This window comes from Oncorhynchus masou, chromosome 32 (genome assembly GCF_036934945.1).
Source record: "Oncorhynchus masou masou isolate Uvic2021 chromosome 32, UVic_Omas_1.1, whole genome shotgun sequence".
In the NCBI taxonomy this organism is placed as follows: domain Eukaryota; kingdom Metazoa; phylum Chordata; class Actinopteri; order Salmoniformes; family Salmonidae; genus Oncorhynchus; species Oncorhynchus masou.
In genome coordinates, this window is record NC_088243.1 from 76939833 (window position 1) to 76966969 (window position 27137).

Below are 27137 nucleotides of genomic sequence, written 5' to 3' on the forward strand. Positions count from 1 at the left end.
AGAGAGAGAGAGAGAGAAAAAGAGAGAGAGAGATAGCTAGGGTGGGGAGGGACCCAAAAGATGAACTGCATCACCGAGAGAGATATAGAGACTGGATGAGAAAGAATTACTCCTCTCAGAAGCCAGTTTCAAGATATAATCTGCTATCGAAATGGCATTGTCACTGCCTCTCACAGCCTCTGACATGTGAAGTCAGTATGAGGACGATTGAGTATATTCCCATAAAATCATACTATCATCACTTAATCGAAGATTAAAATAATTGCCACTCAACAACACACACGCACGCATGCACGCACGCACGCACACACACACACACACACACACACACACACACACACACACACACACACACACACACACACACACACACACACACACACACACACACGGCTGACTCAGCACAGTTCAGGAGGAGAGTCAATATTATTTCTCATATCATCACGTCACTCACACGCTCTCTATCCCTCCATCCCTCACTCCCAGGGTGTCACTATCCCTCCATCCCTCACTCCCAGGGTGTCACTTCAATCATCAGCCTGTTTATCTTTAATTACTGCTGAGAGGGATGAAAAAGAAGAGAGGGAGGAGGGATGGTGGTAAAAGAGGGATGACATCAAAGAGATTACAGGAAGGGCAGTGGAAGCATTGGAGAGACTACCAATAACAAAACATTTTACGAAAAATAAGACATTTCCTTTAATAATATCTGGAACATTGTATCATGGTTGTTTTGTTTTGAACATTTCCTAGTAGTACTAACATCCTCAGCAGTACAGTATGCTTCTTTGTTTACATAGACATTGAACTGATTCATCGTCATAATATACTGTGACACAAAACGGTATGGTACAGCGGCACACACACATCAAATAGGGCATAAATGGTGTAGCAGCAATATCAGTGTTATACACATTACAACGCATTTGTAATTGTAGATTCTGTAACATGGGAGTATAGCTGGAATGAATTACAGGACATTCTAAAGTATGCTCTACGTCATACACATGATGGTGGTTGGATATAAGACATTATATAGTATTATTATTATGATCTACATTTAGTCAGGGTCTGCCTGCTATAGCGGAGTATAAGACAGTTGGGGCTTGAATAGGTCTACCTAGACAGTAGATAGGGTATGTTCTAGACTCGCTTTGCCAAACTCATGGGTCAACAACACAGTGGCTGAGGGAAGACTAGGTGCGTGCAGAAAAGAGGAGCAACCAGCACATTCATGTCGGATATGTAATGGACATTTGTAGTATATTACTGTATGAATGGAGAATATAGTCCCTTCTCCAAGTCTTTCTGTAACTGGCAAGTTTCATAATGATAATGTGGGGTGGTTATATCTGTCCTGTTTCACACATACACAAGCGTGTATTATATGCATGTGTAAATTGTAAATGTGTTTTTTGCGTATCCCAACTCTCCCTGAGACACCCTCAGAGAGTGGGCTCACGGACAGTTTCCTGTGGACCCTCACAAAGTTTGACAATGACGCTTTGCAAACTACACAGCAGGGGGGTTGTTTTGGCATTCACAGGCCACCATTAAGAGGAGAGGAGCTCACAGATGCTTCAATGTATAGAGAGGGGAGGGGATACATACTCAGTAGAGCTGCATAGTGTCTGGTCTGACTGCTATCACAGGACCAATCTCAGAGCCTGAATTCAAACACACTTTTCACATACAGCTCACAAATCCCTCAGCTATATCTGTTAACAGGCAGACTTCAGGAGAATCATTGATATGTTGTCATCTCATTATTTGTGGAGAGGAATCTGCTACTTCAGCTAAAATACTTGTATGCTCATCCCAGTCTATGAATCAGAGGCCACATACTTATTGCTTAGTGAAAATAAACATTTCAGACCGAGTTCAAAATAAAAGGACAATATAAAAGGAATGTCAGTGGAATAACACTTGGAATGTGACACTCAGGTTCTGGAATTGCAATATGTTTTACATTAGGAATGTGACACTCAGGTTCTGGAATTGCAATATGTTTTACATTAGGAGGGTTCTAGAACTGCTAACAGGTATTGAAACTTGATGAGAAACTTGTTTGTTTGTTGAATGAGATTCTTGTTAACCAATATTATATTGAAGCTGTATCCTTACCCACACAGCTCTAAGCATCCCTCACAGACAGAAAGCCTGCCACCCTGATTCAGATTGATGGCTACCCAAAGTAAATAGACCCGTAACTGTATCTGTAGCTTGCTTACCATGCTAATGGCCAAGTTGTTCAAACACTGATCAATTCTGACACGGCCATGGACCATAGTTATGGACCAAATCCTGTTTCACCAGTGACATACTATATGGGGGTAGGAGAGACTCTATCAGTAAATAAATCTGTTATGTTCCAGACACCCATCCCATCTCAGTTCCACAAAACAATACAAACACCAGATAATGCTGTATAATACTACATGTTGTCTTTTTACGAGACAACATTTCCCTGGTGAATATTTTTGTTGCACATTATAATGTATATTGTGTCAGATTTTTTGACCATTGAGAACTCTCTCCCTGTTTAAATGCTACACAGTTGTCCATATGTTTAGACGCCTCATGTCTACATCGTGGTATTAGTCGGCCAGCCAGAGGAACTCTTTATGTACACGGATTAAGAACAAACAAAAACAAAGAAACATTTCATAATATAGATCATCTTTTAAGTCAACAGGACAAAATTATGCCAAAATATAACAACTTATACAAATACAATAAAATGAAGTATAAAAAACATTTAGATTTAAAAATGTTATACTTATTTCCACTCTTTATATTGCATGTAAAACAAAAGCTTATAAGATACCTGCATTCATTTATATTTAGAAGTGTGTGTGTGTGTGTGTGTGTGTGTGTGTGTGTGTGTGTGTGTGTGTGTGTGTGTGTGTGTGTGTGTGTGTGTGTGTGTGTGTGTGTGTGTGTGTGTGTGTGTGTGTGTGTGTGTGTGAACCCCTGGACCATAGCCAGGCTTCATCATTGTCATTCCCCTCACTGCCCTGTTGGCGTGAACAGCCCTTTCACTCTGGAGCAGAAAGATGGAGACAAAAACCAAATCAAACAAGTGACAGAAAACCCTTCAGTGATTCAGCCTGTGACCATACACTGTGAATGAGAGACAGCAGGGTAACCCATCTGTGCCAATCTGTGTGTAGACCACACAAATACAGTCTATGCAGCTATTCAACTCACTTAGCTATTGGTCTATGGGGGTGCAGCCTGACGGCTTTATACACATAGCTGGTGTGTGTGTGCATGTGTTTGTCCATGTGTGTGTGTGTCCATTCACTATTCTATATCTTTACTGCACTTTAATGACTTGACCCTGGAATCATTCTCCTATCGGAGTCTCCCTGTAGAAAATATAACACGTGTTTCAAGACCAGGATCATCATCACTGTTGCCATTGTCTTTCTGCAAAAAAAGTCCAACTGCAGTTCATGGGCAGCACTGACCCACCGTGTCTATGAAGACAACAACAAAACTCAACATGAACATGTCTGTTATATCTAATCTGTGATCAGTCTCTAAATCCTCTTCATGTCCCAATGTCTCATACAGAAGCGGAGGTGTGAGTGTTGAATTGTGTCCACAACTAACGTCCTGGCCTCCCACTGCCATCATGATACCGGACATCAATACTGTGCTTTACATTTGGTCCCATCATTGTCCCTTGTGAAGGAGACGGCGTTTCTAAACATGTTGACTAAGTGCCTGAAGAAGCTGTGTGATGATGAGACTGACTGCACATATACAGATCTAGACACAGTTGGTGCACATGTATATATACAATGGTTTCTGAAAGTATTCAGACCCTTTGACTTTTTCCACATTTTGTTAAGTTACAGCCTTATTCTAGAATCGATTCAAAAACAAAATATCCTCAGCAATGTACACACAATACCCCATGATGACAAAGCAAGAACAGGTTTTTAGAATGTATTAAAACAAATAATATAGAAATACCTTGTTTACATAAGAATTCAGACCCTTTGCTATGGGACTCAAAATTCAGCTCAAGTGCATCTTGTTTCCATTGATCATCCTTGAGATGTTTCTACAACTTGATTGAGTCCACCTGTGGTAAATTAAATTGATTGGACAGCTGTCTGTATAAGGTCCCACAGTTGACAATGCATGTCAGAGCAAAAACAAAGCTATGAGGTCAAAGGAATTGTCAGTAGAGCTACAAGACAGGATTGTGTCGAGGCACAGATCTGGGGAAGGGTACCAAAAACATTTCTGAAACATTAAAGGTCTCCAAGAACACAGTGGCCTGCATCATTCTTACATGGAGGAAGTTTGGAATCACCAAGACTCTTCCTAGAGGTGGCAGCCTGGCCAAACTGAGCAGTCGGGGGAGAAGGGCCTTTGTCAGGGAGGTGACCAAGAACCCGATGGTCACTCTGACAGAGCTCCAGAATTCCTCTGTGGAGATGGGAGAACCTTCCAGAAGGACAACCATCTCTGCAGCACCACCAATCAGGCCTTTATGGTAGAGTGGCCAGATGGAAGCCACTCCTCAGTAAAAGGCACATGACATTCCCCTTGGAGTTTGCCAAAAGGCACCTAAAGACTCTCAGACCTTGAGAAACAAAATTCTCTGGTCTGATGAAACCGAGATTGAACTCTTTGGCATGAATGCCAAGCGTCACGTCTGGAGGAAACCTGGCACCATCCCTACAGTGAAGCATGGTGGTGGCAGCATCATGCTTTGGGGATGTTTTTCAACAGCAGGGACTGGGAGACGAGTCAGGATCGAGGCAAAGATGAACAGAGCAAAGTACAGAACGATCCGTGATGAAAACCTGCTCCAGAGTGCTCAGGACCTCAGACTGGGGCAAAAGTTTACCTTCCAACAGGACAACAACCCTAAGCACACAGCCAAGACAACATAGGAATAGCTTGAACCCGATCGAACATCTCTGAAGATAACTTAAAACAGCTGTGCAGCAATGCTCCTCATCCAACCTGACAGAGCTTGAGAGAATCTGCAGAGAAGAATGGGAGAAATTCCCCAAATACAGGTGTGCCAAGCTGGTAGCGTCATATCCAAGAAGACTCGAGGCTGTTATCGCTGCCAAAGGTGCTTCAACAAAAGTACTGAGTAAAGGGTCTGAATACTTATGTAAATGTGATATTTCAGTTTTACATTTTTAATAAATTAGCAAAATATTCTACAAACCTGTTTTTGCTTTGGGGTATTGTGTATAGATTAATGATGAAGAAAAAAAACTATTTTATCAATTTTAGAGTAAGGCTGTAACCTAACAAAATGTGGAAAAAGTCAAGGGGTCTGAAAACTTCCCGAAGGTGTTTCTGGAGGACAAGGGGGGCCACAGAAGGGAGTACTTAGGAATATGCTTCTCCACCCCACCCCTGACAGAGAGGTACCCAGGATTGCGCTAAGCATGGCTGAGAGTGACATTGGAACCAGTGGAGAGACAGCGAGAGGGGAGAGAGAGAGAGAGGGGGGAGAGAGATCATCACCGCCTCATGGCCTCACATCTAAAACAAAAAGAAATAAGAGAGAGTTCAGATCAGATTGATCAAATGCCTAATGTTTGGTTGTGGTTCAGCCATGTTGAATGTGGTTGTGATGCATGGTCACGGTTGGTACTGTGTATGTGGTAGTGGTCAGACCTCTCATTCTATGGCTCTGGTTCTGATGGCGGTTTGCTGTCACTGGACACTGACCTGCAGAGGTGCTGGTTGAGTCTCCTTCCTTTCTGACTGCAGCTCTCTGTGGTCACGTTGCAGTGACACAGACAAGACTGTAAATCCAGCGTCCACTTCCTCCCAGGACAGGGGGTACATCGAGAGCGTGGCAAGGAAGACAGGGTGGTAGGGAGAGGAAACGGGGTAGTGGGGGGATTGGAGGGTCTGGGGTGGTAAAGAGAATAGTCTATTTATGAATAGAATAAATACAGAACCTTTAAACAGACACCGTTGGCTTTCTGATCTGAGTGATGGATGAGCCTGAGAGACACTGAGTGAACTCTGACCCCTATAACAGCAAATAACTGACAACAGCATGATGAGTGGAGAATTGATGAAAAGGGATGACAAAGGAGAAGGACTGAATTCTCTCTTTTTGCTCTCTGGGTAGAGCGATTTTCTAGGAATTATGTTTGTGGGCAGAAACACACAAACCCGCAGAGAAACAGACACTTGCTTAGACTTGTGATAAAGCTTTTAAATGATAGTGTTGTAAATGGAAAAAGAAGCTACAACTTAGTGGTTATTATTTTGAGGCACCTGTATGAGTTGCATGTTTAGTTGAACTTACGTGGTTTTGATAGTTCCAATTTTCTTTCTTTTGGATTTTCCTCTGTCCCTTTCCCTGCCTTTCCTCAGAGGCTTTGCAGGTCTGTTACCCAAAGACATAAATCAGTGTCAAACAACAATTTATCACTATAGCAGATCAAAATCTAAATAGATATGTTAATTACTGTTTGAGTTATTGCCTCAAATGAAATTTTTTGCGGGATTCCCTTGAGTCCAACAGCCTTACTAAAAAAGAAAATGTCTGCCTCCGTCTCCGTTTCTAGCTTTCACTCTTTCCCTCTGTCCCCCTGTTCCCACCATTTCCCTAACTCTTCTCTCTGTGGACGTTAACCTCTGTCCCCATCATTTCCCTAACTTTCCTCTCTGTGGGCGTTGACCTCTGTCCCCACCATTTCCCTAACTTTTCTCTCTGTGGGCGTTGACCTCTGTCCCCCTGTTCCCACCATTTCCCTAACTTTTCTCTCTGTGGGCGTTGACCACTGTCCCCCTGTTCCCACCATTTCCCTAACTTTTCTATCTGTGGGCGTTGACCTCTGTCCCCTTGTTCCCACCATTTCCCTAACTTTCCTCTCTGTGGGCGTTGACCAGCTCTGTTGGTCTAAGGCCAGCTAGTCAGTCTGCCACTGGGTCAGGGGTGGGCTGTGACAGAGCAAAAGTAGCTCTCCCTCTGTATGGTCAAAAGCCTTGCCTTAGACTCACTTTCGTTTTGCACAAATCATAACTTTCTACAGCTCAGCACCCTTCAAAAACTGTATTTTGTATTTTTTACTTTAATTAATTTAGTAAATATTTTCTTCACTCTATTTTCTTAAAACTGCATTGTTGGTTAAGGACTTGTAAGTAAGCATTTCACGGTAAGGTGAAATACCTGTTGTATTCGGTGCATACAATTTGATGTGATAAACAGTTTAGGACACATAAAATTAACATTTACACGAGTATCTATAAATGTACACTGCTGTTCAAAAGTTTGGGGTCACCTAGAAATGTCCTTGTTTTTGAAAGAAAAGCACATTTTTTGTCCATTAAAATAACATCAAATTGACCAGAAATACAGTGTAGATATTGTTAATGTTGTAAATGACTACTGTAGCTGGAAACGGCAGATTTTTTATGGGGATATCTATATAGGCGTACAGAGAACCAATATCAGCAACCATCACTCCTGTGTTCCAATGGCACGCTGTGTTAGTTAATCCAAGTTTATAATTTTAAAAGGCTAATTGATCATTAGAAAACCGTCTTGCAAATATGTTAGCGCAGCTGAAAACTGTTGTTCTGATTAAAGAAGCAATTAAACTCTCTGTCTCAGCCGGCCGCGACCGGGGGGGTCCATGGGGCGATGCACAATTGGCCTAGCGTCGTCCGGGTTAGGTAGGGTTTGGCCGGTAGGGATATCCTTGTCTCATTGCGCACTAGCAACTCCTGTGGCGGGACATGTGCAGTGCACGCTAACCAGGTCCCTGGGTGCACGGTGTTTCTTCCAACACATTAGTGTGGCTGGCTTCCGGGGTGGATGCATACTGTGTTAAGAAGCAGTGCGGCTTGGTTGGGTTGTGTTTCAGAGGACGCATGTCTTTCGACCTTCGTTTCTCCCGAGCCCGTACGGGAGTTGTAGCGATGAGACAAGATAGTAACTACTAACAATTGGATACTACAAAATTGGGGAGACAAAGGGGGTCAAATCAAATAAAATAAAAAAGAAGCAATACAACTGGCAGCTTCATTAAATATTACCAGCAAACTGGTGTTTTGCTGGTACTATTTAATGAAGCTGCCAGTTGTGAGACGTCTGTTTCTCAAACTAGACACTCTAATGTATTTGTCCTCTTGCTCAGTTGTGCACCGGGGCCTCTCACTCTTTCTATTTTGGTTAGAGCCAGTTTGAGCTGTTCTGTGAAGGGAATAGTACACAGCGTTGCACGAGATCTTCAGTTTATTGGCAATTTCTCACAATGAATAGCCTTCATTTCTCAGAACAAGAATAGACTGACGAGTTTCAGAAGAAGGTTCTTTATTTCTGGCCATTTTGAGCCTCTAATCGAACCCACAAATGCTGATGCTCCAGATACTCAACTAGCCTAAAGAAGGCCAGTTGTATTGCTTCTTTAAAATCAGCACAAGTTTTCAGCTGTGCTAACATAATTGCAAAAGGATTTTCTAATGATCAATTAGCCTTTTAAAATTATATGGATTAGCTAACACAACGAGAATACAGGAGTGATGGTTGCTGATAATGGGCCTCTGTATGCCTATGTAGATATTCCATAAAATAATCTGCAGTTTCCAGCTACAATAGTCATTTACAACATTAACAATGTCTACACTGTATTTCTGATCAATTTGATGTTCTTTTAATGGACGCAAAATGTGCTTTTATTTAAAAAACAAGGACATTTCTAGGTGACCCCAAACTTTTGAATGGTACAGATAGCCACATACATACAGTACTGTACCTGGTTGGGGCTGACTGAAGATCCTGTTTTAGTCTAAAGGGAGAGAGGTTATGTGAGGACACACTGAGAATACATTTATGCATATACCGTGTGTGTGGTGTGTGTGTGGTGTGTGTGTGTGCTCACCTGCACTCACACTGGCTGTGCTCAACGAAGTCCAGCTCGATGAGCTCATGCTTCATAAAGGAGGTCTTCATTAGCTGCAGAGTACAAAGACACAAACTATAGTTACAAATAATTCTGTGTGTGTGTGTGTGTGTGTGTGTGTGTGTGTGTGTGTGTGTGTGTGTGTGTGTGTGTGTGTGTGTGTGTGTGTGTGTGTGTGTGTGTGTGTGTGTGTGTGTGTGTGTGTGTGTGTGTGTGTGTGTGTGTGTATGTGTGTGTGTGTGCGTACCTCCATGGTGATAGTTTGTGTGAGTGAGGGCACACACTCCAGTGCCTCGTCAGAGCAGCACCCTCCACAGCGGCGGACAGACACACAGGAGGGCACGAAGAGGTGATGCGTCTCCCCTGGCAACTCCTGCCACACCTCCACCAGGGTATCCCTGGGCTCACAAACACTACGAGAGTACACCTCCAACCACCGACGCACTGGATGGATGGATGGATGGATGGATGGATGGATGGATGGATGGATGGAGGGAGGGAGGGAGGGAGGGAGGGAGGGAGGGAGGGAGGGAGGGAGGGAGGGAGGGAGGGAGATTTACATTTCAGATGCACAAGTTTTACAAGGTCACTACACATCACAAATATAGTATTAATTCTCACATCTGTTATTTATACACACATAGTTACTCATCATCAGCCTGTTCACATATGCTGGTATTATCACATTGGGGAAGAGGAAGTACCTTCTCTGGATTTGGGGGTGGTGTCTGCAGGTCTCCAGTGGGCTAGCTGGAAGAGGAGAGTGGCAGAAGAAGAGGCGTGTCAGGCAGTGGTGTTGTGCAACTTTTTTAGGTGAGGGAGCGCACATCTTTTTTTAAATGACGTTATAATTTCTCAATCAAAGATTGCATTGACGGAGGAAGCCTATTGAATATCATTATATTATTATAGACATAAAATGCATCCTCCAATTGCTACGTCTGCCTAGGCCCACACATATTATCTCAGTAAACTTCAGATTTTGAAGTTAAACAAACACCAAGTTAGGCATACTTAGTTTCAAAATAGGCCATCATCACTGTTAATAGTAAATGATAACTCTTCACGTTTTACCGGTGACATGTCCAAACTGCATCTCCATGCCAATCATTTGATCTCAATCAGTTTCATGGGAATATGCATTGAGATCTTCTTTAATTCCTGTCTCGTGACATCACTTGAGCAGATGATGTGAACAAACAATTTGCCTTTCTTGTATTTTGTTTCAATCAAAGCATACAGTTGAAGTCGGAAGTTTACATACAATTAGGTTGGAGTCATTAAAACTCGTTTTTTCAACCACTCACAAATTTCTTGTTAACAAACTATAGTTTTGGCAAGTCGGTTAGGACATCTACTGTGTGCATGACACAAGTCATTTTTCCAACAATTGTTTACAGACAGATTATTTCACTTATAATTCACTGTATCACAATTTCAGTGGGTCAGAAGTTTACATACACTAAGTTGCCTGTACCTTTAAACAGCTTGATAAAATCCAGAAAATTATGTCATGGCTTTAGAAGCTTCTGATAGGTTAATTGACATCTTTTGAGTCAATTGGAGGTGTATCTGTGGATGTATTTCAAGGCCTACCTTCAAACTCAGTGCCTCTTTGCTTGACATCATGGGAGAATCAAAAGAAATCAGCCAAGACCTCAGAAAAAAAATGTAGACCTCCACAAGTCTGGTTCATCCTTGAGAGCAATTTCCAAACGCCTGAAGGTACCATGTTTATCTGTACAAACAATAGTACGCAAGTAGAAACACCATGGGACCATGCAGCCGTCATACCGCTCAGGAAGGAGACTCGTTCGGTCTCCTAGAAATTAATGTACCTTGATAGGAAAAGTGCAAATCATTCCCAGAACAACAGCAAAGGTCCTTGTAACGATGCTGGAGGAAACAGGTACAAAAGTATCTATATCCACAGTAAACAAGTCACATACCAACATAACCTGAAAGGCCGCTCAGCAAGGAAGAAGCCACTGCTCCAAAACCGCCATAAAAAAAGCCAGACTACGGTTTGCAACTGCACATGGGGACAAAGATCGTACATTTAGGAAAATGTCCTCTGGTCTGATGAAACAAAAATAGAACTGTTTGGCCATAATGACCATTGTTATGTTTGGAAGAAAAAGGGGGACGCTTGCAAGCCGAAGAACACCATCCCAACCCGAGAAGCACAGGGGTGGCAGCATCATGTTGTGGTGGTGCTTTGCTGCAGGAGGGACTGGTGCACTTCACAAAATAGATGGCATCATGAGGATGGAAATTACGTGGATATATTGAAGCAACATCTCAAGACATCAGTCAGGAAGTTAAAACTTGGTCGCAAATGGGTCTTCCAAATGGACAATGACCCCAAGCAAACTTCTAAAGTTGTGGCAAAATGGCTTAAGGACAACAAAGTCAAGGTATTGGAGTGGCCATCACAAAGCCCTGACCTCAATCCTATAGAACATTTGGGGGCAGAACTGAAAAAGTGTGTGTGAGCAGGGTGGCCTACAAACCTGACTCAGTTACACCAGCTCTGTCAGGAGGAATGGGCCAAAATTCACCCAACTTACTGTGGGAAGCTTGTGGAAGGCTACCTGAAAAGTTTGACCCAAGTTAAACATTTTAAAGGCAATGCTACCAAATACTAATTGAGTGTATGTAAACTTCTGACCCACTGGGAATGTGATGAAAGAAATAAAAGCTGAAATAAATAATTCTCTCAACTATTATTCTGACATTTCACATTCTTAAAATTAAAGTGGTGATCCTAACTGACCTAAAAGAGGACATTTTAACTAGAATTAAATGTCAGGAATTGAATTTCAATGTATTTGGCTAAGGTGTATGTAAACTTCCGACTTCAACTGTATATCCTGCCTAATGGTGCTCTGTTGAGTTTTGAACGCCTTCGGATAAGAAATTACTGAAGAGGTGTTTTTGGTGTAACTGTGATACAGTATATGCGATGATATTTGGTTCTGTTATGTAAAATACTAATGAATCATTGTGATCTTGCGAGACATTGATTCAGCTTTGATCTAGCTTTACTAAACAAGCACCATTGTGAAAAGTGATCATCTAATAGTAAGTGATGAGTTGAACTATTAGGTGTCGGCAACAGCTCTTGGTTATGAGGGTTATTTTAAGTGGTTCGAGCACCCTTCGAATAGTAGTGCTGAAAGGACAGCATCCTAAACAAGTGGTCACATGTCGTTCTGGGTTCCACTGCACAAGATGGGCTCTGTGGAGTTTTATGAACATCAAGGCAGACACCCAGTGAATTTGGATCCTAGATCTCATTGGTGTGATGATAAGGTTCATGTGGGGATTCAGTTTGTCTGCATACGCAATAGAGGTGGTACGTTTCTGTAAGCTAGGCATCTGGACAGTAAGGCGAGTTGAAGTGCGTCATACATGAGCCCAAATGCATAACAAACTGTTTTGACGACAGTCGTTTTAGCAATCCCTGGAGTTTTCTGTCTGTGGCAGTTCTTGTTACATCAGATTTTACTTTATTCCACTCAAAGTGGTCCAGCTTCCAACCAAAGGCCCGCCACCCTCTGCACATGCTACAGTTATTCGTCATTTGCACCACAGCTAAGACTGGGAAGAACATTTTCCTACCTATAGGCTGCTATAGCCTATATACAGTATTTATATAGTTTGTCTTTCTATTGTTTTCATGGAATCTCAGTGGTAATTTTAATATAATTTATCCAAATAAATTTTCCAGAAATATTTCTACCAGCTCTGTGTATTTTCAAATTGAAAAACATGAGGGAACACCACTGAACCGCGCTACGACAGCACTATATCCCTGGTGTCAATGTGTTTATAACCCTATATACAGTGAGGACCCCTAGTACCTCACAGCCCCTACTACACTGTCACGCTCTACACTGACATCAAATTCCTTAGCCAGGTGAATAACACACAAAATACATACTATGTAGTTTACACACACACTCTCACAAGCATGAAAGAACGCACACACACACACACACACACACACACACACACACACACACACACACACACACACACACACACACACACACACAATGTCGTTATTAGGTCTGAGTAGACCAAGGCCACTGCTGAGTGAATGTAGACTTTGCCCAATTGCCCCCATTTCAATCGCCACACCCCCATACCCCACCACCCACGTGCTTTCAACACAGTTTCTGGTTTGGCACAGTTTGATTCTGAGTTTACCGATGTGTGTGTGGCCATTTTACTGTCGTAAGTGTCTGAGCAACAAGAAACATGTCAGATCACACTGGTGTTTCATTCATATCACAAATCAATCAGTACACATCTCCAGGAGTAGGGCAGACTATAGCTCCACAGACTGGCCCCTAGAATGAGTAGGGTGGTCTATAGCTCCACAGATTAACCCCTAGAATGAGTAGGGTGGGCTATAGCTCCACAGACTGGCCCTTAGAATGAGTAGGGTGGGTTATAGCTCCACAGACTGGCCCCTTGAAGGAGTAGAATGGGCTAAAACTTCACAGACTGGCCCCTAGAATGAGTAGGGTGGGCTATAGCTCCCCAGACTAGCCCCTGGAAGGAGTAGGGTGGGCTATAGCTCTACAGACTGGCCCCTAGAAGGAGTAGGGTGGGTTATAGCTCCACAGACTGGCCCCTAGAATGAGTAAGGTTCGCTATAGCTCCACAGACTAGCCCCTAGAATGAGTAGGGTGGGCTATAGCTCCCCAGACTAGCCCCTGGAAGGAGTAGGGTGGGCTATAGCTCTACAGACTGGCCCCTAGAAGGAGTAGGGTGGGTTATAGCTCCACAGACTGGCCCCTAGAATGAGTAAGGTTCGCTATAGCTCCACAGACTAGCCCCTAGAATGAGTAGGGTGGGCTATAGCTCCCCAGACTAGCCCCTAGAATGAGTAGGGTGGGCTATAGCTCCCCAGACTAGCCCCTGGAAGGAGTAGGGTGGGTTATAGCTCCACAGACTAGCCCCTAGAAGGGGTAGGGTGGGTTATAGCTCCACAGACTAGCCCCTAGAAGGAGTAGGGTGGGCTATAGCTCCACATACTGGTCCCTAGAATGAGTAGGGTGGGCTATAGCTCCACAGACTGGCCCCTAGAAGGAGTAGGGTGGGCTATAACTCCACAGACTGGCCCATAGAAGGAGTAGAACGGGCTATAACTCCACAGACTGGCCCCTAGAAGGAGTAGAACGGGCTACAACTCCACAGACTAGCCCCTAGAAGGGGTAGAATGGGCTATAACTCCACAAACTAGCCCCTAGAAGGGGTAGAATGGGCTATAACTCCACAGACTGCCCCCTAGAAGAATTTGATACTGTCACCCCAAGTGTGTGTTCCTTGTAATTGTTCCTTGTAATTCCTCTCCCAGTCTGGTTATATCTGATCCTGTCCGACACAGGCATTGGCATACTCTCACTCTGTCTCCCTCTCTGACACACACACTTGCGCTTTCTCAAAACACACACAAGTAATCTAAACAGTGCCAGCCAAGCTCTTGCAACAGACCACACAATGCTAGCTGCAGCATCAGAGGCTTCTACCCTCTAACTGCCACCATTAACCCAGCCTTTCCCAGGGGGACGAGTAGAAAAAGCCATTGTGAACACTAACACTGTGTGTGTGTGTGTGTGTGTGTGTGTGTGTGTGTGTGTGTGTGTGTGTGTGTGTGTGTGTGTGTGTGCGTGTGCGTGTGCGTGTGCGTGTGAGTGTGAGTGTGAGTGTGCGTGTGCGTGTGCGTGTGCGTGTGCGTGTCTGTGTGTGTGTGTGTGTGTGTGTGTGTGTGTGTGTGTGTGTGTCTGTGTGTGTGTGTGTGTGTGTGTGTGTGTGTGTGTGTGTGTCTGTGTGTGTGTGTCTGTGTGTGTGTGTGTGTGTGTGTGTGTGTGTGTGTGTGTGAGTGATATGGGGGCCCCAGTGCAACATGATTTCCAGGATGATTCCCAGGACCTCCAACCTGATATATCCCACGTCCACACAGCTCAATCAGTGCGGGCAGCTTCAGGGCACTACATGTTCTTGATATGAAGACTCCAGACATAAATAAAACCAATCTGCCATGTGAAGAATTGTGTGTCTGAAAGTTTATGGAGACTACTGTGTTGGTAAATTATTATCTGTCCCCATATGTAACTCATGTACAGTAGCCTACATCTGCCTTGTGTTACAAAGTACAGCCCGTCAGTATGGCAGAGTTGAGCGAGTGGTGCTACACACAATTCTATCAACCTTTGTAAACTCAGACAGTCAATGACCATGGGGTTAATCTCCATACAAGACCGTCAATGACCATGGGGTTAATCTCCATACAAGACCGTCAATGACCATGGGGTTAATCTCCATACAAGACCGTCAATGACCATGGGGTTAATCTCCATACAAGACCATCAATGACCATGGGGTTAATCTCCATACAAGACCGTCAATGACCATGGGGTTAATCTCCATACAAGACCGTCAATGACCATGGGGGTAATCTCCATACAAGACCATCAATGACCATGGGGGTAATCTCCATACAAAACCATCAATGACCATGGGGGTAATCTCCATACAAGACCGTCAATGACCATGGGGGTAATCTCCATACAAGACCATCAATGACCATGGGGGTAATCTCCATACAAGACCATCAATGACCATGGGGGTAATCTCCATACAAAACCATCAATGACCATGGGGGTAATCTCCATACAAGACCACCAATGACCATGGGGGTAATCTCCAAAAGTGGGAAATGTATACACAAGAATCAGTTCAAAATAGACTTTTATTAGATGTTTTTTTACTGCTACTAAATTCATTGTATTCCTATCTCTACTTTCCCTTCAACTAAACCAAATGCTTTGTAGCATAACACAGTGCAGAGGAATACAACAATCTAAATTCTGTAGATTCCCATGCAGACAATAGTCTACCAGCGTGTAGTTAGTTATTTGACGTACCTTGGCATGGGACGTGCGTATTCTTGAGAGCAAGAGGAACATTCCTAGAATAACTTGAAGCAAAACCCCCATTGTGCAGTACACCAAAAGTCACGCCAAATGTTGGTCAATTAATTGGTGTTTTGCTTTTCTCTCCACTCAATCAATATTCCATCTGTTGTCCTCAGGTTCCATCCTATAAAATGACAGCGCTGGTGGCATTCCCATACCGTTACGCATGAACGTGAAAAACCATGAGCAAATGAGGAGGCAAACACTCCAATGATTGACTTGAAACTGTAACTTGATTAATTAATGAACAATTACACAATGTAATTAGCTACAATGTAACAACGTATAATCTTATGCCATCGATAATCATTCTTGGCAATCAAGCGCACAGATATGATGCCTCTTACAAATAGCCTAATTTGATAAATCTCAGTCGATCACTTTCAATGCAATACAATTTGGTTGCCTCTATTTTACTAAGAGTTGTGTGAACTTTGAATGATGTCACCCAATATTCTAAAGCCGGAGGTCTGGGCATGTAAGCCGGTTAGGTTCGCCCATTGTTGGTCGGGAACCCATGAAACGGTCTGTGGGTGAGCGTCAGGGGTGGCGTGACTGCAGGTCCATTTATAGTCTTGAGTAGAAAATGTTCAATATTGCATCCTTGTCTTAAGGAACGTTAAAATAGGACAAATATCCCTTATTTAAGTTCCAACACGACTGTCTTGAATCACATAAGGTACGGTGCCACACGCACATTTCATGACACTGCGTAGCCTATACAGAGCGGTGTCTCTGAGAAAGAGCCTATAGATGACGTTTCGCTTAAGCAATATGTCCTCTTTTGAGAATAAGATATTGAAGTTCGTCGTGCCAAAGCAGTCCATAAAGAGAAAATGTCCTTGACAGCGTTTCTTGGTTTGTCATGATCGGTTCCTCATATCCTTTGCCCTTCAGATCACAATTAGAAGGCGCACTCCACTCGACGCACTCCGAATTCCGCGTAACCGTTGCACTGCCAACTTTTTCAAAATGACACTGACGCACCCGCGCAATGGATACAGATGAACGTCGCCCTTCAATTAATCATTCAGCCGGTCAATCATTTACCACTTCACTTTCTCAGCCACATGATACATTTTTTTCTAAGAACACAATTAAAGGGGTATTGTATCGCATTAAAATCCCTTTATCATTCATTAAAATCCTCCTCCAAGATCTATCTGACTGACAGGACACACAAAACACCCCAAGCAATAACTGATCATCCCCACCCCAGTGAATTTATTTGAAAAGAATAACACATTTGCCCCAACTACTTTAAGTCACAGTTACAAAACCTCTGTCAGCAGCACAGACTACAGTGAACCATGTCTTCCATCAGTTTGTCTTTACATTGAAAGAAGAGTCTGTCAGTGTTGTGTGTTTGGGTTATGAGGGGGCACTCATACACCAGATGGGGGATGTGGGTATGCCAGGACCTGTTATCTTCCCTGTGGTTTCAGCTAAGGGCTTGCGAAACAACATGAGGCCAGAGAGTCATTAACACACTCTGCACCCCATGTTTTTCAGCACCCCTCACTCACTCTCAAACTTGACACGACACGCAATAGTGGAATCAGTGAAAAACAAACTCAAAAATAAACATTGGATGATTTGGGTTGAGACCAGAGGAACAGTATTTATTTATCATTGAATGAATCTATAATGACACTGGGAAGAGTTATTTTAAATGCGGTCATAAAAAAATCACTCTGAAACACAATCTGTGACTAATAAGACACTGAAACAAGGCATTATGGTAAGTGTCAGTTGGCAGTCAACATAGCAATAAATTAAATACAATATCCTCATCTCAGAGATTGAGGTTGCCCACATGGGCAATAAATCAAATATTTCCCTTTTATAATTAACATTCCTAAAATTTATTTGTCAACATCAGACAAGGGTACAATTAAATACAATTTTAGAAAGTCATAATATGACTTCATTTTCAAGTTTTTCTTGATTCCATGTCCTTTCAATAAAAAAAAAATTGATTATACAGTGCATTCAGAAAGTATTCAGACCCCTTCCCCTTTTCAACATTTTGTTACATTACAGCCTTAATATAAAATGTATTAAATACATTTTTTTTCAATCTACAAATAACATGCCATAATGACAAAGCGAAAACAGGTGTTTAGAAATGTTTGCAAATGTATACATTTAAAAAAGAAAGACCTTATTTACACAAGTATTCAGACCCTTTGCTATGAGACTCGAAATTGAACTCAGATGCATCCTGTTTCCATTGATCATCCTTGAGATGTTTTGACATGGATTCCACCTGTGGTAAATTCAATTGATTAGATATGATTTGGAAAGGCACACACACCTGCCTATATAAGGTCTCACAGTTGACAGTGCATGTCAGACAAAAACAAAGCCATGAGGTCGAAGGAATAGTCCGTAGAGCTCAGAGACGGAATTATGTCGAGGCACAGATCATGTTGAAGGGTACCAAAACATCTCTGCAGCATTGAAGGTCCCATAGAAGACAGTGGCCTGCATCATTCTAAACTGGAAGAAGTTTGGGACCACCAAGACGGTTCCTAGACCTGGACACCCGGCCAAACCGAGCAATCGGGGGAGAAGAGACTTGGTCAGGGAGGTGACCAACAACACAATGATCAATCTGACAGTGCTCCAGAGTTCCTCTGTAGAGATGGGAGAAACTTCCAGAAGGACAACTATCTCTGCAGCACCCCACCATTCAGGCCTTTATGGTAGTGACCAAAAGGTACTTAAAGGACTCTCAGATCATGAGAGATCACGATCCTCTGGTCTGATGAAACCAAGACTGAATGCTAAGTGTCACGTCTGGGGAAATCCTGGCACCATCCCTACGGTGAAGCATGGTGGTGGCAGTATCATGCTGTGGGATGTTAAAAGCGGCAGGGACTGGGAGACTGGTCGGGATTGAGGGAAAGATGAACAGAGCAAAGTACAGAGAGATCCTTGATGAAAACCTGCTCCAGAGAACTCAGGACCTCAGACTGGGGTGAAGGTTCAGCTTCCAACAGGACAACAACCCTAAGCACACAGCCAAGACAACGCAGGAGTGGCTTCGGGACAAGTCTCTGAATGTCCTAGTGTGGCCCAGCCAGAGCCCGGACATGAACTCGATCAAACATCTCTGGAGAGACCTGAAAATAGCTGTGCAGCAACACTCCCCATCCAACTTGACAGAGCTTTAGAATAACGGCAGAGAATAATGCCAAAGGTACTTTAACAAAGTACTGGGTAGAGGGCCTGAATACTTATGTAAATGTGATATTTCAGTTTTTTATAAATTTGCAAACATTTCTAAAAACCTGTTTATACTTTGTCATTATGGGGTATTGTGTGTAGATTGATGAGAGGGGAAAATATTTAATCAATTTTGGAATAAGGCTGTAATGTAACAAAATGTGGAAAAAATCAAGGGGTCTGAATACTTTCCGAATGCATTGTATCTGGGAACAGTTTTCCCTCATCATATTACCAGGAAATGCTCTAGGCCCGAAATATTGCCTATAGGTATCATTGTCAGGAAAAACTCTTTATGACTGTATTTGGGTCCACCATGGGCCCAGGAGCGATGTCAAGAGTTCCATGATATCATTGACTCACAGAGAGGCACAATGACTGAATCCCATTGGTTCAAGGGAAGCTGTACACAGCACCCCCTATCCGTCATGAAGGGATTTTTACCTTTGATTTGTCTTCAGTACACAACACTGTACTGGATCTCCAGTGTGCAAATTCCCACTGTCATATGAACCCCAATCAGACTTCCTCTGAACGGGCATGGGGGAAAATGGCATGTCACTGTGAACCAATTAGCAACTGGCTAACAGGAGTCTTGGTTCCATCCAACAGAGGAAGAGATGTGTTGCTATAACGACCAGGTCCTACTGCTGTTAGTCTTCTGATTACGGACCAAACCTCCACAAACATTGTCCTTCTGAAGAAACCTAGAACGTCTGGGGTCGACTTTCTACTGTGACAAAGACACGTACCCCATATGCTGTTCCAGTTCCAGTTTCAACCAGGCATTACATACTGTTGTTAATACACATATTCTTTTTACTCCTCAGCTTAGTATCCGAGCTCCAAGCAAACATCAGCTGTGCACATCATCGTTTGCCCCAATGTTATTTTCTTTGAAAGCTAGGTACTCCTAACACACTCAACCATTCACTCCCCTTCCTGACTGACTCCATTCCTCTTCATTGGCCTTCCGCCAACTCAATCCACCTTGTTTTAAGGTGTACTCTTATTCTACGAAACTCCTACTTGTCCTCTCCACTGTTGCGAGTGATTTTGTATTTCTCCAGGAAGTCTGCATGTTTCTGTCTAAGAATCTCTGTCTGCTTCTTAAACCCGTTCACTCTGCAAATCAAAATGAAGAAATCAGGTCCAGTCTCAGGTATATCCTACAAACAAATCATATTAATACATACTCGATGCAAAGTTGATAATTACCACTACCGTAACTAGAACAGTGTAGTAACACATGTAATAAAGACTTATAACACATTTGAATTCTCACACACCTTGCCCTTTCTTTGGACTCGTTGTAGATCTGTGTGATGACCCTGTCCTTTTCGTCCATGAAGTTGTTATGGACTGACTCCAACTTTCTGTGTGACCGGAAGACAGAGAGACCTGTCAGACAACTGACTTCCACACAGTGGAATATCGTTGCCAGTTCAATTGGTATTTTGATTATTATTCATGTTTTATTATTCCGTACTAGTACAAATAGTCATACCAGGAAAAGTTGAATCTCTACAAACAATAAAAGTGCTTTCAAGTCATCGTGCCAAAACACAGATTACTAGATATATGACAGCACAACCTGAGTCTGAGCCAGGGGCACCTGTGCCTACAAAACAGACAGTTATCGGAGTCTACAGACCATTTAGTCTAGACTATGAATGATTAAAAACATAGTAATAGCAGTAATAGTCAAATGTCACATTTTGGAAAATTACTCAGAAATGCATTTGAGTGACAGAAGTGTGATTCCTTTCCTTGAACGTGACAGAAGTCCTGTATTTCATATTTAATTATGTGCTGAGTGTACATACACACATACAGTTTTAATGTCCAAGTATCAGTTTCACTCTGGTCTTTTCCCATATTACCTGAAGAGAACGTGAGCGCTGATGTTCAGGCCCATGATGTTACCTAAAGTAGAGAACGAGAGCGCTGATGCTCAGGCCCATGATGTTACCTAAAGTAGAGAACGTGAGCACTGATGGTCAGTCCCATTATGTTACCTAAAGAAGAGAACGTGAACGCTGATGCTCAGGCCCATGATGTTACCTAAAGAAGAGAATGTGAGCGCTGATGCTCAGGCCCATGATGTTACCTAAAGTAGAGAACGTGAGCGCTGATGCCCAGTCCCATGATGTTACCTAAAGTAGAGAACGTGAGCACTGATGGCCAGTCCCATTATGTTACCTAAAGAAGAGAACGTGAGCGCTGATGCTCAGGCCCATGATGTTACCTAAAGAAGAGAATGTGAGCGCTGATGCTCAGGCCCTTGATGTTACCTAAAGTAGAGAACGTGAGCGCTGATGCCCAGTCCCATGATGTTACCTAAAGTAGAGAACGTGAGTGCTGATGCCCAGTCCCATGATGTTACCTAAAGTAGAGAACGTGAGCGCTGATGCCCAGTCCCATGATGTTACCTAAAGTAGAGAATGTGAGCGCTGATGCCCAGTCCCATGATGTTACCTAAAGTAGAGAACGTGAGCGCTGATGCCCAGTCCCATGATGTTACCTAAAGTAGAGAACGTGAGCGCTGATGCTCAGGCCCATGATGTTACCTAAAGAAGAGAACGTGAGCGCTGATGCTCAGGCCCATGATGTTACCTAAAGAAGAGAACGTGAGCGCTGATGCTCAGGCCCATGATGAGCATACAGTAGCTAACTATTGTAAAGTTCCTCTTCCTCTTCCTCTCCCACTCCTCAGCTGTGGTCTCCTGAGGCTGAGAGTGTTTGAACTGATCCCAGTAGCGCATACTCTCCTGAGCTTCCGCCCTGAGAGTGGTAGACAGAGAGAAAGAAAAGGGGAAAAACTCTTGAGATTTGTGTATGAACTCACACAGGGCTGTTTGTGCGTGTGTCAAATAAAATATAATTCTATTGGTCACATACATATATTTAGCAGATGTTATTGTGGGTGTAGCGAAATGCATGTGTTCCTAGCTCCAACACTGCAGTAATATCTAACAATACACACAAATCTAAAACGTAAAAGAACGGAACTAAGAAATATTAGGTTGAGCAATTTCACGGTCCAGATTATATATACAGTAAATCAAATCAAGTCAAAAGTTTGGACACACAATCTCATTCAACATTTTTTCATTGTTTGTACTATTTTCTACATTGTAGAATAATAGTGAAGATTTAAAAACTATGAAATAACACATATGGAATCCTGTAGTAACCAGAAAAGTGTTAAACAAATCAAAATATATTTTATATTTGAAATTCTTCAAAGTAGCCACCCTTTGCCTTGATGACAGCTTTGCACACTCTTGGCATTCTCTCAACCAGCTTCATGAGGTAGTCATCTGAAATGCATTTCAATTAATAGGTGTGCCTTGTTAAAAGTTAATTTCTGGAATTTCTTTCCTTCTTAATGCATTTGAGCCAATCAGTTGTGCTGTGACAAGGTAGGGGTGGTATACAGAAGATAGCATCTGTGAATGTATTGTAATGTTTTTAAAATGGTATAAACTGCCTTAATTTTGCTGGACCTCAGGAAGAGCAGCTGCTGCCTTGGCAGGACCTAATGTGGATCCATAATAAATACAAATACAGTATAAACAGCGCCGTGAAAAGGTATTTGCAACCTTTCTAATTTTCTCTACTTTTGCATATTTTTGATACTGAATGTTATCAGATTTTCAACCAAAACCTAATTTAGATAAAGGGAACCTGAGTTTACAAATAAACAAAAGTGATACTTGTTTTATTTATTTACTAAACAAAGTTGTGCAACACCTGATTCCCCTGTGTGAAAAAGTAATTTCGCCCCACCTTCAGCTGCAATGACTCCAACCAAATACTTCCCATAGTTGTTGATCAGTCTCTAACATCGCTGTGGAGGAATATTAGCCCACTCTTGCATGCAGAACTGCTTTAACTCAATGACATATGTGGGTTTTCAAGCATGAACTGCTCGTTTCAAGGCCTGCCACAAATTCTCAATTGGGATTAGGTCTGGACTTTGAATAGGAAATTCCAAAACTTCAAATGTGTTTATTTTTAGCCATTTTTATGTAGAACCATTGTCTTGCTGCATGACCCAGCTGTCCTTCAGCTTCAGCTCACAGACAGATGCCCTGACATTCTGGCCTGACATTCTCCTGTAGAATACTCTGATACAGAGCAGAATGTATGGTTCCTTCTATTAAGGCAAGTCGTCCAGGTCCTGAGGCAGGAAAGCATCAAACCATCACACTACCACCAACACCAGGCTTGATCATTTGTATGAGCTTCTTACTGTGGAATGCAGTGTTTGGTTTTCACCAGCCATAATGGGACACGTGTGTGTGTGTGTGTGTGTGTGTGTGTGTGTGTGTGTGTGTGTGTGTGTGTGTGTGTGTGTGTGTGTGTGTGTGTGTGTGTGTGTGTGTGTGTGTGCATGGGTTAGTTCCTGCTTGCTTGAGTGTGTACACATTTGTTTATGTACCTGGGGTTGTATGTGGAGGTGGGTCTGAAGGCCTGTCCCCCGGTGTAAGGGTGCCGTTGCCGCAGGTCGTACTCTCTCCTGGACACCTCCTTACTCAGCACCCTGTAGGCCTCGTTCAGCTCCACAAACTGGCCATGCAGCCCCGGGTTAGACGGGTCACTGTCTGGGTGCATCTGGTAGAGACACAGGGGGCAGTGAGGATTAGTGATGAAAAAGCAGTAGATACCATCACACTGTTGAATGGTCCCGCTGTTTCAGTCGGTGCTAAATGGATTTGTGTACACTACATTTGAGCAGTCAGGATGAGGATTTGGACAAACCAGGGTTACTACTGTACATGCATACATACAGATAGATATAAACTTACTGCGTAGCTACAAACTGCAAAATACTCATGTACTGACATAATACAACACACACACACAATACAAATATGTACTGGTAAATATACTGTACATTCCGGTTAACATAGAGATCCTAACAACACCAAAACAAACAGTACAACAGTGAGCTCCAAAAGTATTGGGACAGTGACACATTTGTTGTTTTGGCTCTGTACTCCAGCACTTTGGATTTGAAATGATACGTGAGTATGAGACCGTCAGCTTTAATTTGAGGGTATTTTCATCCATATCGGGTGAACCGTTTAGAAATTACAGCACTTTTTATACATAGTCCCCCCCATATTAGGGGACCAAAAGTATTGGGACAAATTCACTTATATGTTTATTAAAGTAATCAAAAGTTTAGTATTTGGTCCCATATTCCTAGCGCGCAATGATTACATCTCGCTTGTGACTATCATTTTGTAAGAACAGAATGTCTCTTCTACATTAATGTGGATGTTACCATGATTACAGGCGGTCCTGAATGAATCGTGAATAATGATTAGTGAGAAAGTTAGATGCACAAATATCATAACACCCCCCAAAAATGCTAACATCCCCTGTTATTGTAATGGTGAGAGGTTAGCATGTCTTGGAGGTATGATATTTGTGTGTCTAACTTTCTCACTCATTATTACTCATGATTCATTCAGGATAATCCATAATCATGGTAGCAGCCACATTAATATAGTGTTTAGAAACATATTCTATTCCTATTTACAATAAAAGTGACTCCAAAATGACAATACATTATTTACCATTAATTTTGATTGGGCACAAAATGATCTGAAACACAACCAAAACAAACAGCAATAGCATCCAACAAGTTTGTAGCGTCACAAACTTGATGTAATCATGTGCTTGGAATATGGGACCAAATACTACATTTGACAACTTTAAAAGACATAAGTGAATTTGTCCCAATATTTTTGGGCTCCTAAAATGGGGTTACTATGTACAATACATGCTGTAATTTCTAAAAAGTTCAACCAATATGGATGAAAATGCACATTAACCTCATAGTCACTGTATCATTTTAAATTCAAAGTGTTGGAGTACAGTGCCAAAACAAAACATGTCACTGTCCAAATACTTGGAGCTCACTGTATATTTATTCATGAACACAGTGGGAATGTGATGTTGGAAGATACTGTGGAAAAATACTGTGGAAGAGTGCACTCGTGTGGTCGGTGAGAGAAGCTGCAATTCCTTATAAACCAGAATTGCATGCAACAATAAACCCTAAATATGTGCTGCTTAAACCATGTGCCTTTTATGAATTTACTAAGTATTTAAAGCTTTTAGTTGATAGGTTAGGAGATTGTCGTACCTTTTTTGATTTATCGAAAAATGCATTCTTGATTTGCTCCAGTGTGGCATCAGGTTTTACACCAAGAAGGTCGTAGTGGTTAAATGCCGCTCTGCAATGAGACACAATGAATGCTAATTATACAGGATAACAACACACAGTACTGGGACCACATACAGTACAGTATTGGGACCTTGGACTCAACAATGCTTAACAGACCACAATCATAAGCATACTAGTGTAAGTACAGTGTAACTAGACAAGTGTCAAATGCACACAAACACACTACCATGCACATTGTATAGCTGTGCACAAAGGTAAATACTGTAGAGGGAGAGAGCATACCTGTGCACAGAGCTCTGAAAGAGCAGGCGCAGTCCGCTCTTGCAGCACCATAGACAGCTCTGACAAAGACGCAACTGGGCCTCCAACTGCATGGTGGGAAGTATTGTTGCCTATAGAGTTTACAAAACAAATTACCTACGGAGGAGAAAAGACATAGGACAATATCAGTAGTGGAAAGTATAAAAACTATATCTAGGGATGAGTTATCAATCACATGCCTATTACATCAAAGACAGTTACAAATACTTTCCCCATATAATGTGATAATAGGGTGCCGTTGTCACATATACCGTTCAGTCAGTAGGATGTCATTGAAAAGATAGTGGTCAGCAACAGGACAAAGAGGAGAGTCCACTCAGTCACTGCAACATAACAAGAGCAAAGAGGGCGTCATATATTTTGCAGGCTTTGAGCATAGTCAACATAGCTAGTCTTTTTTTTACTTGATAAATATAGTCAACAGAGCTAGTCTTTTTTTTTTTAACTTGATAAATATAGTCAACAGAGCTAGTCTTTTTTTTACTTGATAAATATAGTCAACATAGCTAGTCCCTTGAATCTTTCCACTGAGATTGACGCTGGCCATTTTAAAATTAGAAGAGTTTGAAGACACTGTAGTCACAGCATGAATACAACAACAGTTCAGTCATTATCTACAGTAATTCACAGCAAGTTACACGTTGTCCTGTCCCTTGCAAATCAACTAACTAGTTACTCAATTGATTATGTTTTGAACATTTGTTAGCTGTCCTGGCTAGTTAACGTTAGTTAGCTGGTGTGGAGAAGCATTAAACAAACTTGATAGTATTTGTTGCTATACACTTGTGGGCATAACCGGCTACCCAGTAAACTTACTTTATGCATATATATTTAGTTATTATCGGTCGAAATTGTACAGTCAACACACAGTGTACTCTAGTTAGCATGGCTAGCTAGCTAACTAGGTAGAATTTAGCCAGTAGTAGCTAACGTTAGCTAACTAAATCAACTAAAGAGACTGTTGACCTATGATTTCATGTGGCAAAAACACACTAGTATTTTAACAAAAGACAGAATCAAGGGTAAAGAAGCACAGACGTACCAAAAAACGGCATTTTCTTCGTTTCATAACAAAAAAATAATGGGAACGGGTTGTTACATAAGTGTCTTTTACAGAGTGCAGTGCTGCTGTCTGCAACATTGTTGTCTGGGTAGGGTAGTTTTCAGTAAGGGACGCTGTAACAAAAATGTTTTGCAACGGAAAACACATGTGTTCCTATTTGACAAATTCAGGACGATAGTACCCAGTTTCATTCCCTTTCTAAACGTTTTTTCCATACTGAGCACGACCATACGCGACTAAACGTTTTTTATTTTGAAGGTTAACCCTTTCATGCCTTTCCATTCTCTACAAGAGATGCATAAAGTGGATTGTTTTTTCTTGCTAACAGCAATTATCTACATTAAATCAAAAGTCTTTTCAATAACGTATTGGGGAAACGTGTTGTTCAGTACAAACTGTTCCGCAACGTAGTAAAT

At 42.2% G+C, this 27137-nt stretch overlaps 2 protein-coding genes across 2 annotated transcripts; both read right to left on the minus strand.

Annotated features, from left to right (window-relative positions):
* Nucleotides 1-674: 674 nt before the first annotated feature.
* Nucleotides 675-17390, minus strand: LOC135526606 (vascular endothelial growth factor A-like). The gene is made up of 8 exons (XM_064955118.1): nt 15851-17390; nt 9614-9659; nt 9157-9353; nt 8889-8962; nt 8763-8795; nt 6308-6388; nt 5716-5901; nt 675-5526 (listed from the first exon to the last, which is right to left on the minus strand). Exons 1-8 carry the CDS (start codon nt 15920-15922, stop codon nt 5505-5507), a joined length of 711 nt encoding a protein of 236 aa, XP_064811190.1. The 5' UTR covers nt 15923-17390; the 3' UTR covers nt 675-5504.
* A 103-nt stretch (nt 17391-17493) lies between these two features.
* Nucleotides 17494-26808, minus strand: dnajc4 (DnaJ (Hsp40) homolog, subfamily C, member 4). The gene is made up of 8 exons (XM_064955117.1): nt 26701-26808; nt 25910-25981; nt 25620-25754; nt 25296-25386; nt 23580-23752; nt 21749-21916; nt 20422-20508; nt 17494-20257 (listed from the first exon to the last, which is right to left on the minus strand). The coding sequence occupies exons 3-8, from the start codon at nt 25709-25711 to the stop codon at nt 20158-20160; spliced, it is 711 nt and encodes a 236-aa protein (XP_064811189.1). The 5' UTR covers nt 25712-25754; nt 25910-25981; nt 26701-26808; the 3' UTR covers nt 17494-20157.
* Between the last annotated feature and the right edge of the window lie 329 nt (nt 26809-27137).

Bases quoted from the DNA above. Each gene is read 5' to 3' on its own strand.
- LOC135526606 (XM_064955118.1), bottom strand. From the start codon at position 15,922: ATGGGGGTTTTGCTTCAAGTTATTCTAGGAATGTTCCTCTTGCTCTCA. The intron at 8,796-8,888 runs GTGAGCACACAC...CTCTCCCTTTAG, and splicing joins CACAGCCAGTGTGAGTGCAG to ACTAAAACAGGATCTTCAGT. The intron at 5,902-6,307 runs GTAAGTTCAACT...TTACCACCCCAG, and splicing joins ATTGGAACTATCAAAACCAC to ACCCTCCAATCCCCCCACTA.
- dnajc4 (XM_064955117.1), bottom strand. From the start codon at position 25,711: ATGCAGTTGGAGGCCCAGTTGCGTCTTTGTCAGAGCTGTCTATGGTGC. The intron at 23,753-25,295 runs GTACGACAATCT...TGTCTCTACCAG, and splicing joins TTTTCGATAAATCAAAAAAG to ATGCACCCAGACAGTGACCC. The intron at 20,509-21,748 runs GTAACATCATGG...CCGGTCACACAG, and splicing joins GCTCACGTTCTCTTCTTTAG to AAAGTTGGAGTCAGTCCATA.